An 11,446-nucleotide genomic window follows, 5' to 3' on the forward strand; every position below is an offset into this window, starting at 1 on the left:
GGGACCGGCCGGCGGTGCGAGCTGCCCTGGGGACGCGAAATTCAAGGGCGCGGGTTTCAAACGTGCCCCTGGGTGTTGCGCGGTGAGTGTTTTGTACTGGATGTAGAAAATGTGCTCCAAATGCTTCCTGCCCGCTCTGTGTGAATGAATCCTCCCGGCAGGGCTGAGCTCGGCCCCTCAGAAACTTCTAATCAGAGAATTTGGGGTTTAGTGCAGATGAGTCTCGTGTTTCTTTGTTGCTTTTAGCTTGGTGCTGAAATCTGAGTTGAACATACTAGTCAGACGTTGCTCAGTTATTTAAAATCAAAGCTAACAGTTGTTGAATTTATTGAAGTCTTTCTTGTTGTTGCAGGAAAGCACTTTGAAGGCTGGGGACAGCTGTGATGCACATCTGTGTGACAAAGAAGGCAGCAGCTTTTCCTAGGCACTTTACAAAACTAACTGGATTGAAAAGTAAGAGTCTAAGATAAAATTGAGGTTTTAATTGTTAAGGTTTTGGGTGGGTTTTGTGCTTTTTGTTCTTTTTTTTTTGGGGGGGGGAGGTGTTTTGTTTTAAACAAAACCAGTGTATAAAAGACAACACTCCACTAAAACTCTTCTCTTTTACTTAAGAGAAAAAAAATGAAAGACAAAGCACATGCAGGTGATTTTCAAGTCCAGGATTTTATCAAGAAGAAGAAAAAGAAGAAGAGGAAACCAATTGAGTCCAACAACAACCACGAAAATGCTGAAAGTGTGGAAGATGCAGAGCCTGGCCACGTTTCCCCAGTGCTCTTTGAAGATGCAGCAGCGCAGGCTGGGGAGGGCAGGGAAAAGATGAAAAAACTGAAAAAAAAGGGTGAGAAGCAGCAGACTGTGCTGGATAAATACTTTGGGAAGGTGGAACATGAGATCAGCAATGGGACTGGAGCAGCTGCTTCCCTGAGGAAGAAGAGGAAGAGGAAGGACAGCAGCCACGAGCTCAGCGATGTCAGCTGTGTCCCTGTGAACCAGGACTGCCAGGAGGGGGCTGCTGATGATGTCTATTTTAAAAAACACAAGAAGAAAAGGAAAGAGAAGCATCCTGAAGAGGATGAGCTGTGTGAGCTGCCTCCCTCTGAGGAACACAGCAAGGGCCACAAAGAGAAATCCAAAAAGAAGAGGAAGAAGAGGAGAGAGGGCAGTGGCCAGGAGGACACAGATGGCACAGCTGAGGCACCTCTGTCACCCTCAGGGCAGGACAGGGGGTGGCCTTGCCCTGCAGGGGAGGATGGAGGCTCTGATGCTGCCTCTGCCATGGCTGAGGTCTCCATGGAGCTCCCTGCAGGTTTCTCCACCCCCAGTAAAGCAGCTGGGCGAGCTGAGAGGACTCCAGCACTTGCTAAAAAGGCCTGTAAGAGCAGCCCTTATGTCATGGAAGAAAACTCTTCAGACTCTGATGTGATGTAAGTTCAGGTTTCCTTTGTGGGATTTTTTCCTTCCTCCACTCCCCAAATACATTCCTTTTGTTATTTGGCCTCCAGGTTTGTCTTCATTCTGTTTTGAGTGTGGTTTAGAGAAAAACTTTGAATTTACACAGCATTTGTGATGTTAGAGACCAGCTTTAAAACCTCAGTTTGCTTGTGAAGATCCAACAATAATTTTTAAGAACACTTCAGTGTAGGCTCTTTTCTCCTCTTTAAAAACTGCAGGTATAGAAATAACTTACCTGCAAACAACTTATATTTTAAAAAAGAGAAATTGGGGGAAAAGAAAAATATTTCATTTGTTAAAGTTGATATTTATAGTGACCATGTGCATTTTAACCAAGCAGCTAGTAAGGTCAGCTATACAATTAAATGTTCTGTGCAAATAAATGCTCGTGTAAGTAGTTCTTGATGCCTTTGCAGTGTCTAGAAAACAAAACAGGAGCACTAGTAAGAGACAGATGGAAAAAATCTGTGGGCCAGTGCTAGCAAGAGACATTATTTCTGCAGTATGCCCATGTGTGAGAGTTTTGTGGCTTTTCAAAACTTCAGAAAGCTCCTTGATTATTGTAAGTACAGAAATTTGGAAATAAATTACAATTATTATGTTAAAAGGTTAGAAATGCAAGCCAGTGGATGTGTGAAGTATTTTTTGTTCTGTAATTAATGAATATGTTATTTCTTTTAATGGTAGAGATGTTAACAACATCTCTGGTTTGGAGTTCTAGTGGTGTATTTTATTTTATGCCTTTTTTTTGTTTTATATCAGGACACCAAAAGCCTTGGCCTCACATGAAAAGCAGCAGAACAATTCCTTTGCTGAACTGGCAGCCTCTGACGAGGTCAGTGTGGATGGTGAGGAAGGCCTGGACTCTGCCATGACTTCATTTGTGGATTTGGATACTGCAAGGCAAGAACTGGAAGAGTTTATTCCTCATGTGAAGAATATATCAGACAGTTCAATCAAGAAAATGGCTGGAAGAGACCTAATGAGGTTTAAGGAGTTTAAAAAACAGGGTGAGCTCTCTGAAATCCTCTTGCAGGGAGGAAGGACTGTGCAGCTGTGCTGATGTTTGGACAGAGGCAAAAGTCTCTTGTGTCCTGTCTGTTACACCCACAGTTGGTTTACTTCATTCCATTGATGTGTTTTCTGTTTCTCTGTTTTGTAGCATCTGCTTCCACATTGGCAAATTTCAGTCCAAATTTGTGTGTTAATTGCTGATTCCCAGCTGCTTTTGTCTCTTTCAGTTTTCTCTTTTCCCCTCTGAATTTGTAGTGCTGAACACTCCCATTAAAGTGTTCAGTTTTCAGTTCACCTGAGCTAAAACCTGAGATGTTCAAGAAATGGTACTTGTAGTTTGACTAGTTTTTTTTTAAACCTTTTCTATATTTTAGGTATGGCTGTCAGGTTTGGCAGATTTACCCAGAAGGAAAATAAACAAATCAGGAAAAATGTCGAAGAGTTCTTAGCACTTACTGGAATAGACAGTGCTGAAAAACTTTTGTTTACCTCGAGGTATCCAAAAGATAAAGACACCATCCATCGCCTGAAAACAGAATATCATTTTTGTGAAAAAATCTGTGAGTATTTAAGTTCATCCTCAGACAGCTGAAGTTGCATTCTACAGCTTGGTGATATCATGGGATATTCTGTAAAATAATTTTTGTTGGAAAGCACTGATGTTGCTAAATTTGGTAAAAAAAGGAGCTGCTGACATGGTGTAGTTGATAATCTGCACAGTCCACTGTTCTTATTATCTGATCTCAAATAGGAACACTTTAGAGATAAAATATGTTCAAGACCAGTAAAGACTTCCAGACTTGCATTTGGGCTTTATGGCTTTAAGTGTGTTTGCTAAACTATAATTAAGGTTACTAATGGCAGCTTAAACTGTCATCAATAAATAGGTGGCTGGTGCAGGACTGAGGGAGGTGGAAGAAACTGAGTCATGCCAGTTTTCCAAGAGCTGGGGATCTCCTCAGTGCACCAGGATCTTTATTCTGTGTGTTTGGTGACATCATCTCAGGCAAGGCAGAGTAAAGGGCAGCCTGTCATGGATCAGGATATTGAGACCAAACTACAGCTTTGTTCCTCTGTGGTTATTTCAGACACACAGTCCTTCCCTCTGCATTGGCACATTTCCCTGATGTTGACTTTCCTTTCAGTCTGGGAGTTTGCTCCTGGGCTGGGAAGATTTGGCAGAAAGTCTCATTATTTCTGTGCCTTGCAGTCCCCTCTGCTGGGCACTGCTGCCCAAGGTGGTTGTTCCCAGGGGTTGGTCTCTGGGGATCTTCACTTGGTTTTTGCTGCTGCCCCCAGTGCCTGCTTTTCCCAGCTGGGACAGTCTGTGACACCCAGGGTCTGCTCAGCTCCTGCTTGGTGGCTGTCTCATGTCTCTCTTTAATGGGAGTGTTCAGCATGCCAGTTAAATTTTAATCACACCTGGATTAAATGCACAGCCAGCCCATGCAGTTTGTAGCTGCTGAGTGGAAAGAATCTGGTGTTGACAGCATGGCCAGTGTGGTGTTGGGTTTTGGGGTTTGCTTCATTGTGGCCTCACCACTGTTAGAAATGTTTGTTAAAAATGATCCTTTACCTTCCAGCTGAGGGCATACCCCGGCCCTGGAGGCTGATATATTATCGAGCAAGGAAGATATTTGACCCAAATAATTATAAAGGAAGGTAAGGGAATACTTTAAAAATGTTTCTGAATGCTAATATCAGTCTGTGTTGATTATTTGTAAATTAAAAATGGATTCAAATGAAGATCCTCTCTCCCATTTGTGCCAGTTACTGCCACTTGATTGATAGCTCATTTTCCCTTACTGATTCCTCTGTTCTAAAATGTGACTTGAAGTGATTGTGATGATTAACACTGAACACCTGCAGATGTTACAGCTCTTTAAGAGCTTGAAATGGTTTGAAATTACAGCTGGAGCTGTGCTCATTTCCTCAACCAGGTATACTAAAGAAGAAAAAGAACAATTAAAGAAGTATCAAGCTCTGCATGGCAATGATTGGAAGAAGATTTCTGAGTTGATGTCCCGTTCTAACCTCTCAGTTGCTATGAAATTCTCTGAAATCAAGTCAGGTATGGAATTTTAAGAAAGACAGTTCATTTTGTGTAATGTTATTTGAACTGTACAATGTAGGTACCCTAAACATAAGGAAAAAGTCCTTCAAGTATGGGTTCTTTAATTAATTAATTGATTTGTAGTGGTGGTCCTCTTCTTCACACCACTGATTGCATTTTCATGTGGAAAGGTAAGAAAGATGTCTGAAAGAAAATGGACAAAAATGGAACAAATATGACTCCTCATTAACAGAACTGAGACCTAAAAAAGATGATTTCATGGGGAGGGCAGAAGGAATTTGGCAGCCAGGTTTAAAAAGATCAGACTGGAGATAAGACTGTTCTCTAGTGTTTGGGCTGAACTCTCAAGCTTGGTATGCAGAAGAGTTTCTAGGATGTGTTAAGAAGTTGGTCCAATAAATAAAAATCATGCAAAGAGAAACATTTGCTCTTTTGCCTTTTTTTCACTAGTCATTCATGATAAATTATGCCTTAACCTGGTGGATTTTCAATTTTAGCTATTAACTATGGTCCTTGGACAGAGGAAGAGACCCAGAAGTTAATGAGTGCAGTGAAGGATGTGATGAGGAGAAAACTGACAACAGAAAATGCAAGTTCTCTTTCCTCCCTGGAACAGTCAGACACAGATCTCTGGATTGACCGTGAGCAGCTGTACCAGCCACTGCCATGGACTGAGATTGAAACCAGAGTGGGAAGTCGATACTGGAGACAATGCAAACAGAAATGGTGAGGGCTTGGACTAAACTGGGATAGTAAAATGTGTACTGGGGTGTATTTATTCTGCAAAACCTGTGTTTTGTACCATGATGATCCTTTGGTAGGTCAGGTAAGAGATCGTAGAGCACAGAAGAGGCATTGCAGATGAATCTGAGAGAAATAACTCCTTGCCAGCTGCAGCAAGTTCTCTGTTTGCTGTGATAGCAAAGCCTGATTTCTGCCTGGTGTGCTGAGGCCTGAGCAGCAGAGTTGACTTACATACTGAACCCTGGGCATTGTGACTAATACCAGCAGATTTATTTAGCTAAAAATAGATGATTGAGACTCTTATGCCAGCTGTTTAACACCAAACCAGCTGCTTCAGAAACTTTCACATAACCTTGTGTAGTTATCTGCAAGAAATGTATCATTTTGAGAAACTTTCCCAAGTGACAGGAATAGCAGCTTCTTTGTAGGGTATTTTAGGGGAAACTCTCCCAACCAAGGCCTGGGCCCCTGCTGGTTGGGAAGTGTGCCATCACATCCAGGTGTTCCTGTGCTAAAAATATAATCAAGTCACTTTGACTTGATGATTTGGAGCCTATAAAAGCTGGACCCACTTTTGGGGCAAATTTGGTGACCTCACCTTAGAGGTGGACACACTGTGGAGGATTTTCCAGTTGCTGGGAAGGGTTCTCCAGGTCCTGCCTGTGAAATGGGGCTCCCCAGTGACAGGATCTGGATGATGATAAAATATTGAGGCAATTGGTCTCAATCACTATCCTTTCTCTCATATAATAATGATTAGTGCATTCCCTTGCACATTTTTGCCTGTTGCTAAAGGTAAGTGTATAGTTTTATTGAATGTATCATTTTACTTTTTTGTTGCCTTAATATTCATAGTGAAATTAGGACCATTCTTTCCATTGATAACTGTGTCCCTTCAATCCCCCCTGTCACTTGGCAGAACACTGCCTCTCTGTGACAGCAGCACCATCTTGATGCTTGGAATTTCTTGAAATGATAGAAAGCTGGTTTTGTGTGTTTTCAAAGGAATTCAATTTTAACAAGCAAATTGACCAGAGGGCAGAAGTTGTACAGAGGAACCAATGGATTATGGACCAAGATCACCCTTATCAAAAGGTACAGTCCTGAGCACTGGGATGTTTTTGTGTCTCCCACTGTTTGAGCTGTGCTTATAAAACTTGGCAGGGTGAGAACAGCCTGCTTGCAGCTTGATACATGTTTTGTAATCATTCTTTCTGTGGACAAAATGTCCTGTAATTTCTGACTGGGGGAGCTGGGACCACTGAATGATGTCTTGAGTTCTGCTTGCAAACTACTTCTGTCTCACATTCACAGGTTGTATGAAACAAAAGCAGAGGATGCCAGTGAAGTAAACTGGGATGAGCTCAGTAATGCTATTGGGTAAACCTCCTTTCTTTTTATGGATACAAAGGGTAGTGAAAGCAGAGGAATCAAAGTTCTGATACCTTTACAGCTGTAGGAAATGTTCAATTTGGAAACATTACAGTTGCATATCCTGCCATAGCACTGAGCAGGAAGCCCTGAAACCCTTAATGTTCCTCATACTGGGGTGTTGTGTATCTGTGCTTCCAGATGTTAATCAATTAATGGGAAAAATTATGATTTGATGTAATGGGTTAATTATTATTTGAATTTCATCCTTTCTACCTAAATCTAAGCTGGGGTTTGACTGGCATCACTCTCAGGAATGGATAAGTCAGTAACAATTAAGCTTTATGATAGTTCCTTGCACCACTAATTCTTTGAACTCTTCTCTTTGCAGAGATGTTCCTAGAGCCTATGTTCAGTCAAAGTTTTATAGGCTAAAAGTGTCCTTTGTCCCTCTCTGGAAAAGAAGGACTTTTTCTGGTCAGTATGCCAGCTGTTTGTATGTACTCCTTAAGGCTTTGGCTTGAATCTCACAGGCTACATATTCTGGTTCAATTTTTTCCTAATTGGCTAAAATCTTAGACTTTATACTTATTTCAATAAAAGCTTTTTTTATAACTTTCAATGTTCTCTTCATGCAATTGCTTCTGAACCTGTTCTTTTTAATACCTTGGCTTGAAAAGTTTTAAGACTGTGCATTTTAATTTCTCTTTGCATGTTTGTGTTATGCCTGATCTCCCCGCAGCCTCTGTCATCAGAACAATACAGAGATTTTGTGCATTTAACACTGACAACAAAATTTCTGTCTGTGAGATGCTGTTCCTCTACAGATCCAATTAAAACCACTTTTTCTTTTTTTTTTTCTCACAGAAATTATTGATTATCTGTATGAAAAGACACTCCCAGACCTTGAAGAAAAGTTAAGGGAGGAAGAGGGGAAACGCAGAAGTTTTGACAGTTCAGCAGCCAGGCAGCAGCAGCAGCAGGCTTTCAGACTCAGTGACATTTTTGACTCCAATGAAGAGACACTCAATGACATTTTTGACTCCAGTGATGAGAATGATTAATTAATTAGTCCTAAAAGCAATGCCTAATTTGCAGATTTAACTGCAAATGGGTCTGGTTGAAAGTAGGTGGAGCTCATCACCTGCAAGTACCCAGGCTGTTGGCAATGGGAAGAGTCAGGATTGGCACCTCTGAATGTCTTGTTTCAGCTTGAAGATTGAGTTAAACAGAGCTTTTGTGCCACATTTTATTTCATTCAGCTCTGGTTTTAGAAGATTTCATGTAAGCATACAAGTTGCTTTCTAAATGTCTCAAAATACTTTTTTTTTGGTGGAGGTGACAGCTGCTGTTTTCCCAGAATGAACTTGGTTTTCAGAACTTTATTTTTTTAAAATTTATGGGACTGGAAAAAGGTTTTCAGTTTGCTTTTAAAACTCTCTAACAATCAAGTCTTTAGACATCTGTGTTGATGAAAACAACACAACTTTTGAGTTGGTTTTTTTTAACAGGTATCTTATTCTTAAAAGCAGCTGATTTTATTTTTTCTTTTTGATGCAGACTTACACTTTTCTCAATCCTTCTAGAGAAAAAAGACTTTTGTCCATTACTATTCACCATTTCATGCTAAGCAAAACAAGTAATATAAAGTGTTGTATTTAATATTTGGAATACAGAGACAAACCAGTGTGTATATATATGCATATGCATACGCAGATATTTTTATTTTGCCATGGAGAATTTCTACATTTTAATAAGATGGAGGTTTTACTTGTGTTTTGTATGATACTTTTAACTCTCTGCCTGAAGTGATTATTTGTAAATTGACTGAATTAATGTAAAAAGCCCCAAAAATATATGTGTAAATTCTTGTAAGGCTTGTTTATATTTCCTATATGTTGTACTAGACAGTAAAGCAAGAAGACTCAGACTCCCTGCTTTTTCAGGGTCATTTTGATAAGTGACAATTTCCCTCTTCAATTCTAGTAATCATCATTGAAAATCCAGAACTTTCAAGGGCTTGAACTAAAGGCCTTGTTGGAGGGTCTGGAAGGTGACTTACAGCAAGGGATTTTAAAGGAAAACTTCCCATATGTAACTGTGTCTGCCTTTAGTCTCTCTGAAGAGAGAAAGCACTGGGATTTTTGTGAGACAGGCCCAACCTCCCCTGCACCAGCCACTGCTTTGAGGATAAAGTTTTCCAGCCAAGAGATGAAATGGGATGGAGGAAGGAAACACACACCACTTCCACTTAGGTCTTTGTCTTGCTTCATGGGTTTTAAAGTTAAAAGGTGAAAAACTTGAATTTCTGAATCTAAAAAGTTTGTCTTTTTCAAGGTTGTTTTTTTCCCTTGAAAATGGAGATGCTCTGAATTGTGTGCAGGCAAGAGCACAAACAATGCTTGGTTGTAGAGTTTGTAAAGTCATCTTGCAGAAATAAACTTCTGTCTCCATGTTGAGGTTTATTTTATTCTTTGCTTTAAAAGAAAACTGTTGTGGCTGAGTGGAATGCCCCTCACTCCAAAGAGAGAAGCAAAAATGTTTTATTGAGTGAAAAGAATAATTTGACAAGAGTTCAATAAATGTGATGGAATTCAATAAAGTTTTAACAGTGGTTTACCAAGGTTCAAAGCTCACCTTATTAATGACTTGTTCATTAGTACTAATTTAGCTGCTGTCAGTCGCTTACCAAGGATCTGGTGTGAGTAAGGGATCTCTTGCTCAGGTAAGGGATCTCAAACCTTGGGAGGTTTCCCTGCTCCAGGGCATTCCTCTGGCCTTCAATCCATCTGCAATTCAGAGTTATTAGGGTGAAGTTGGTGGTTATTAATCAGCAGTACAGACAGGACAGATGCCTTTGATTTAGCTCTGCTATCTCATTCTCCTCTCATTATCTTGCATGTTTGGGCTTCAAAACCACCTTTCAAAATATTTTTCTGAGGAATTTTCACTCCCTTGTCAGTGAGCCAGGAGCATTCCAGCTCAAAGGGTCACCTCAGGGCATGAGCTCCTGTTCCTTCCTCCCAGGAAAAACCTTGCTGATACTCCTTAAAAGCAGTTTCTCTGCTAAATAGGAATTGTAAACTTGGAGCCATCACTGCACTGGCTGCTTTGGGCAAACACAGACCTGAGGAAAGAGAGGCTTCCATCTCCCTACAGCCCTGGGAATGGAGCAAGGAAACTCCTTCCTCTCCTTGGGTGAGGTGTGTGCAATCTGTTTGCACAGGGGCAAATAATTGCAGGTTGATTATTTCCCAGGTGCTGAAAGGCACAAGGAAGGAGCTTTTCCCTTTGCCATCCTCTTCCCTGGGCCCATGGGATTACAGGCACGGGGAGGCAGTTCTTTCACGGGGGTATTTCAGTATTACTGCAAACAGAGCAAACTCTGCAAGGTTTAAAAAAAACCCAAAGAGGCTCCACAGAATGATGAAGAAAATAACATTGACAAAGCTTTGTGTATCAGACTGCATTATAAATAAGAGCATGACAGATCCTTCAAGTGTAAAAGCACCCTAAAAACTTGGGTGTTTCAAGCAGATGTGTTGTTTCAAGCATTTCCCTGGCGTCTTTGTGACCTGAGTGGTGTTACAGCACAAAACTCTTCAGCTGTGTGGCATTATCAAAGACAGAGACAGATGAGTTCCAAAGCTGTGTTTGCAGCACTTCAAAGCTGAAGAAGCAGCTGAAGATCAAACAGGGACTTGCTTTTTTCACCCCTCTCTCCTGTAAGGTCTTAACCAAGGAGGTGGAGAAAGGTGATGCTGATATAACTTGGGTCAAAGTTACAAGATGCTTATGTAGCTTAAGATAAAGGACACCAATATAACTTGAATCATTACTTTCTATATCTATATAACCTGAATCATAACTTCCTATACAATGCAATAGCCAGTCTATGGTTAGTTAGTTACTTAAAGCATAAATAAACAGAAACTTGCCAGGTGAATAATCTCAAAAACAGACAAGTGTAGCTATACTGGGAAGCACGAGGATGTACAAACAAGAAATTGACAAATGTAAAGCCAATTAGCCACAAAATGAAGAATTTAGACCAGTTAGATCCAGAAGGACCAAGGAACACCATAACTGCACATGGTCTGAAGACAAAGTTAAAAAGTTCAGATGAGAGGAAGAGCTTGAGGCTTCATCGAAGAAAAGCCCCAAGAACACCTAAATTGGGGAGGTGCAAAGCACCACAGAAAAACTATTTATAACCATGAGATAACATTATATATAACATCATCACATATGTGCTGGAGCTAATTTAATGACATAGCAACATCAAGGAATACTCACTGTGTAAATAAACCACAGCACCCGACAAGAGTGAGTGAGTGAGGTGGAGAAATCCCCCTCTCCTCCAGCACTGCAATAAACAAATACCTGCTCTGTAGACACCAGTTTATGGTGTTTTATTTCCAACCAGTCTTTTCGGCCATCACCTGAGGCGGTGCCCGGGCTGTAGCACGGCTCAGGCCCAGCACCGTCCGTCCCTGAGGCTGTAGCACGGCTCAGGCCCAGCACCGTCCGTCCCTGAGGCTGTAGCACGGCTCAGGCCCAGCACCGTCCGTTCCTGAGGCGGTGCCCGGGCTGTAACCCCGCTCAGGCCCAGCACCGTCCATTCCGGAGGCTGTAGCACGGCTCAAGCCCATCCTCCTCCGTTCCTGAGGCGGTGCCCGGGCTATAACACGGCCCTCCCCCATGCCTCAGTTTCCTCGCCCGCTGCCTCTGGGGCCGCGCCGTCCCTTTAAGGCTCCTCCCGTGGGAGGCAGCGAGCGCCCACATCCGGCC

At 41.6% G+C, this 11,446-nt stretch overlaps 1 protein-coding gene across 2 annotated transcripts; it reads left to right on the forward strand.

Annotated features, from left to right (window-relative positions):
- Positions 1 to 9,279, forward strand: TTF1 (transcription termination factor 1). Of its 2 annotated transcripts, XM_031057341.1 has the most exons (12): positions 1 to 82; positions 353 to 453; positions 613 to 1,424; positions 2,215 to 2,462; positions 2,841 to 3,026; positions 4,050 to 4,128; positions 4,407 to 4,537; positions 5,038 to 5,266; positions 6,290 to 6,379; positions 6,599 to 6,664; positions 7,047 to 7,132; positions 7,523 to 9,279. In XM_031057341.1, the coding sequence occupies exons 3-12, from the start codon at positions 622 to 624 to the stop codon at positions 7,717 to 7,719; spliced, it is 2,115 nt and encodes a 704-aa protein (XP_030913201.1). In that variant the 5' UTR covers positions 1 to 82; positions 353 to 453; positions 613 to 621; the 3' UTR covers positions 7,720 to 9,279. The 2 variants fall into 2 exon arrangements, with proteins under 2 accessions (XP_030913201.1, XP_030913200.1); XM_031057340.1 differs by lacking the exon at positions 1 to 82 and having other exon boundaries at positions 308 to 453.
- Positions 9,280 to 11,446: the final 2,167 nt, after the last annotated feature.

This window comes from Geospiza fortis, unplaced genomic scaffold, assembly GCF_000277835.1.
Source record: "Geospiza fortis unplaced genomic scaffold, GeoFor_1.0 scaffold27, whole genome shotgun sequence".
In the NCBI taxonomy this organism is placed as follows: domain Eukaryota; kingdom Metazoa; phylum Chordata; class Aves; order Passeriformes; family Thraupidae; genus Geospiza; species Geospiza fortis.

What these genes read in the sequence shown, in the direction of transcription:
- TTF1 (XM_031057341.1), top strand. Translation starts at nt 622, where the DNA reads ATGAAAGACAAAGCACATGCAGGTGATTTTCAAGTCCAGGATTTTATC. An exon ending in TCTTCAGACTCTGATGTGAT is followed by an intron (nt 1,425 to 2,214) that starts GTAAGTTCAGGT and finishes GTTTTATATCAG; the next exon opens with GACACCAAAAGCCTTGGCCT. An exon ending in GAAAAGAAGGACTTTTTCTG is followed by an intron (nt 7,133 to 7,522) that starts GTCAGTATGCCA and finishes TTTTTCTCACAG; the next exon opens with AAATTATTGATTATCTGTAT.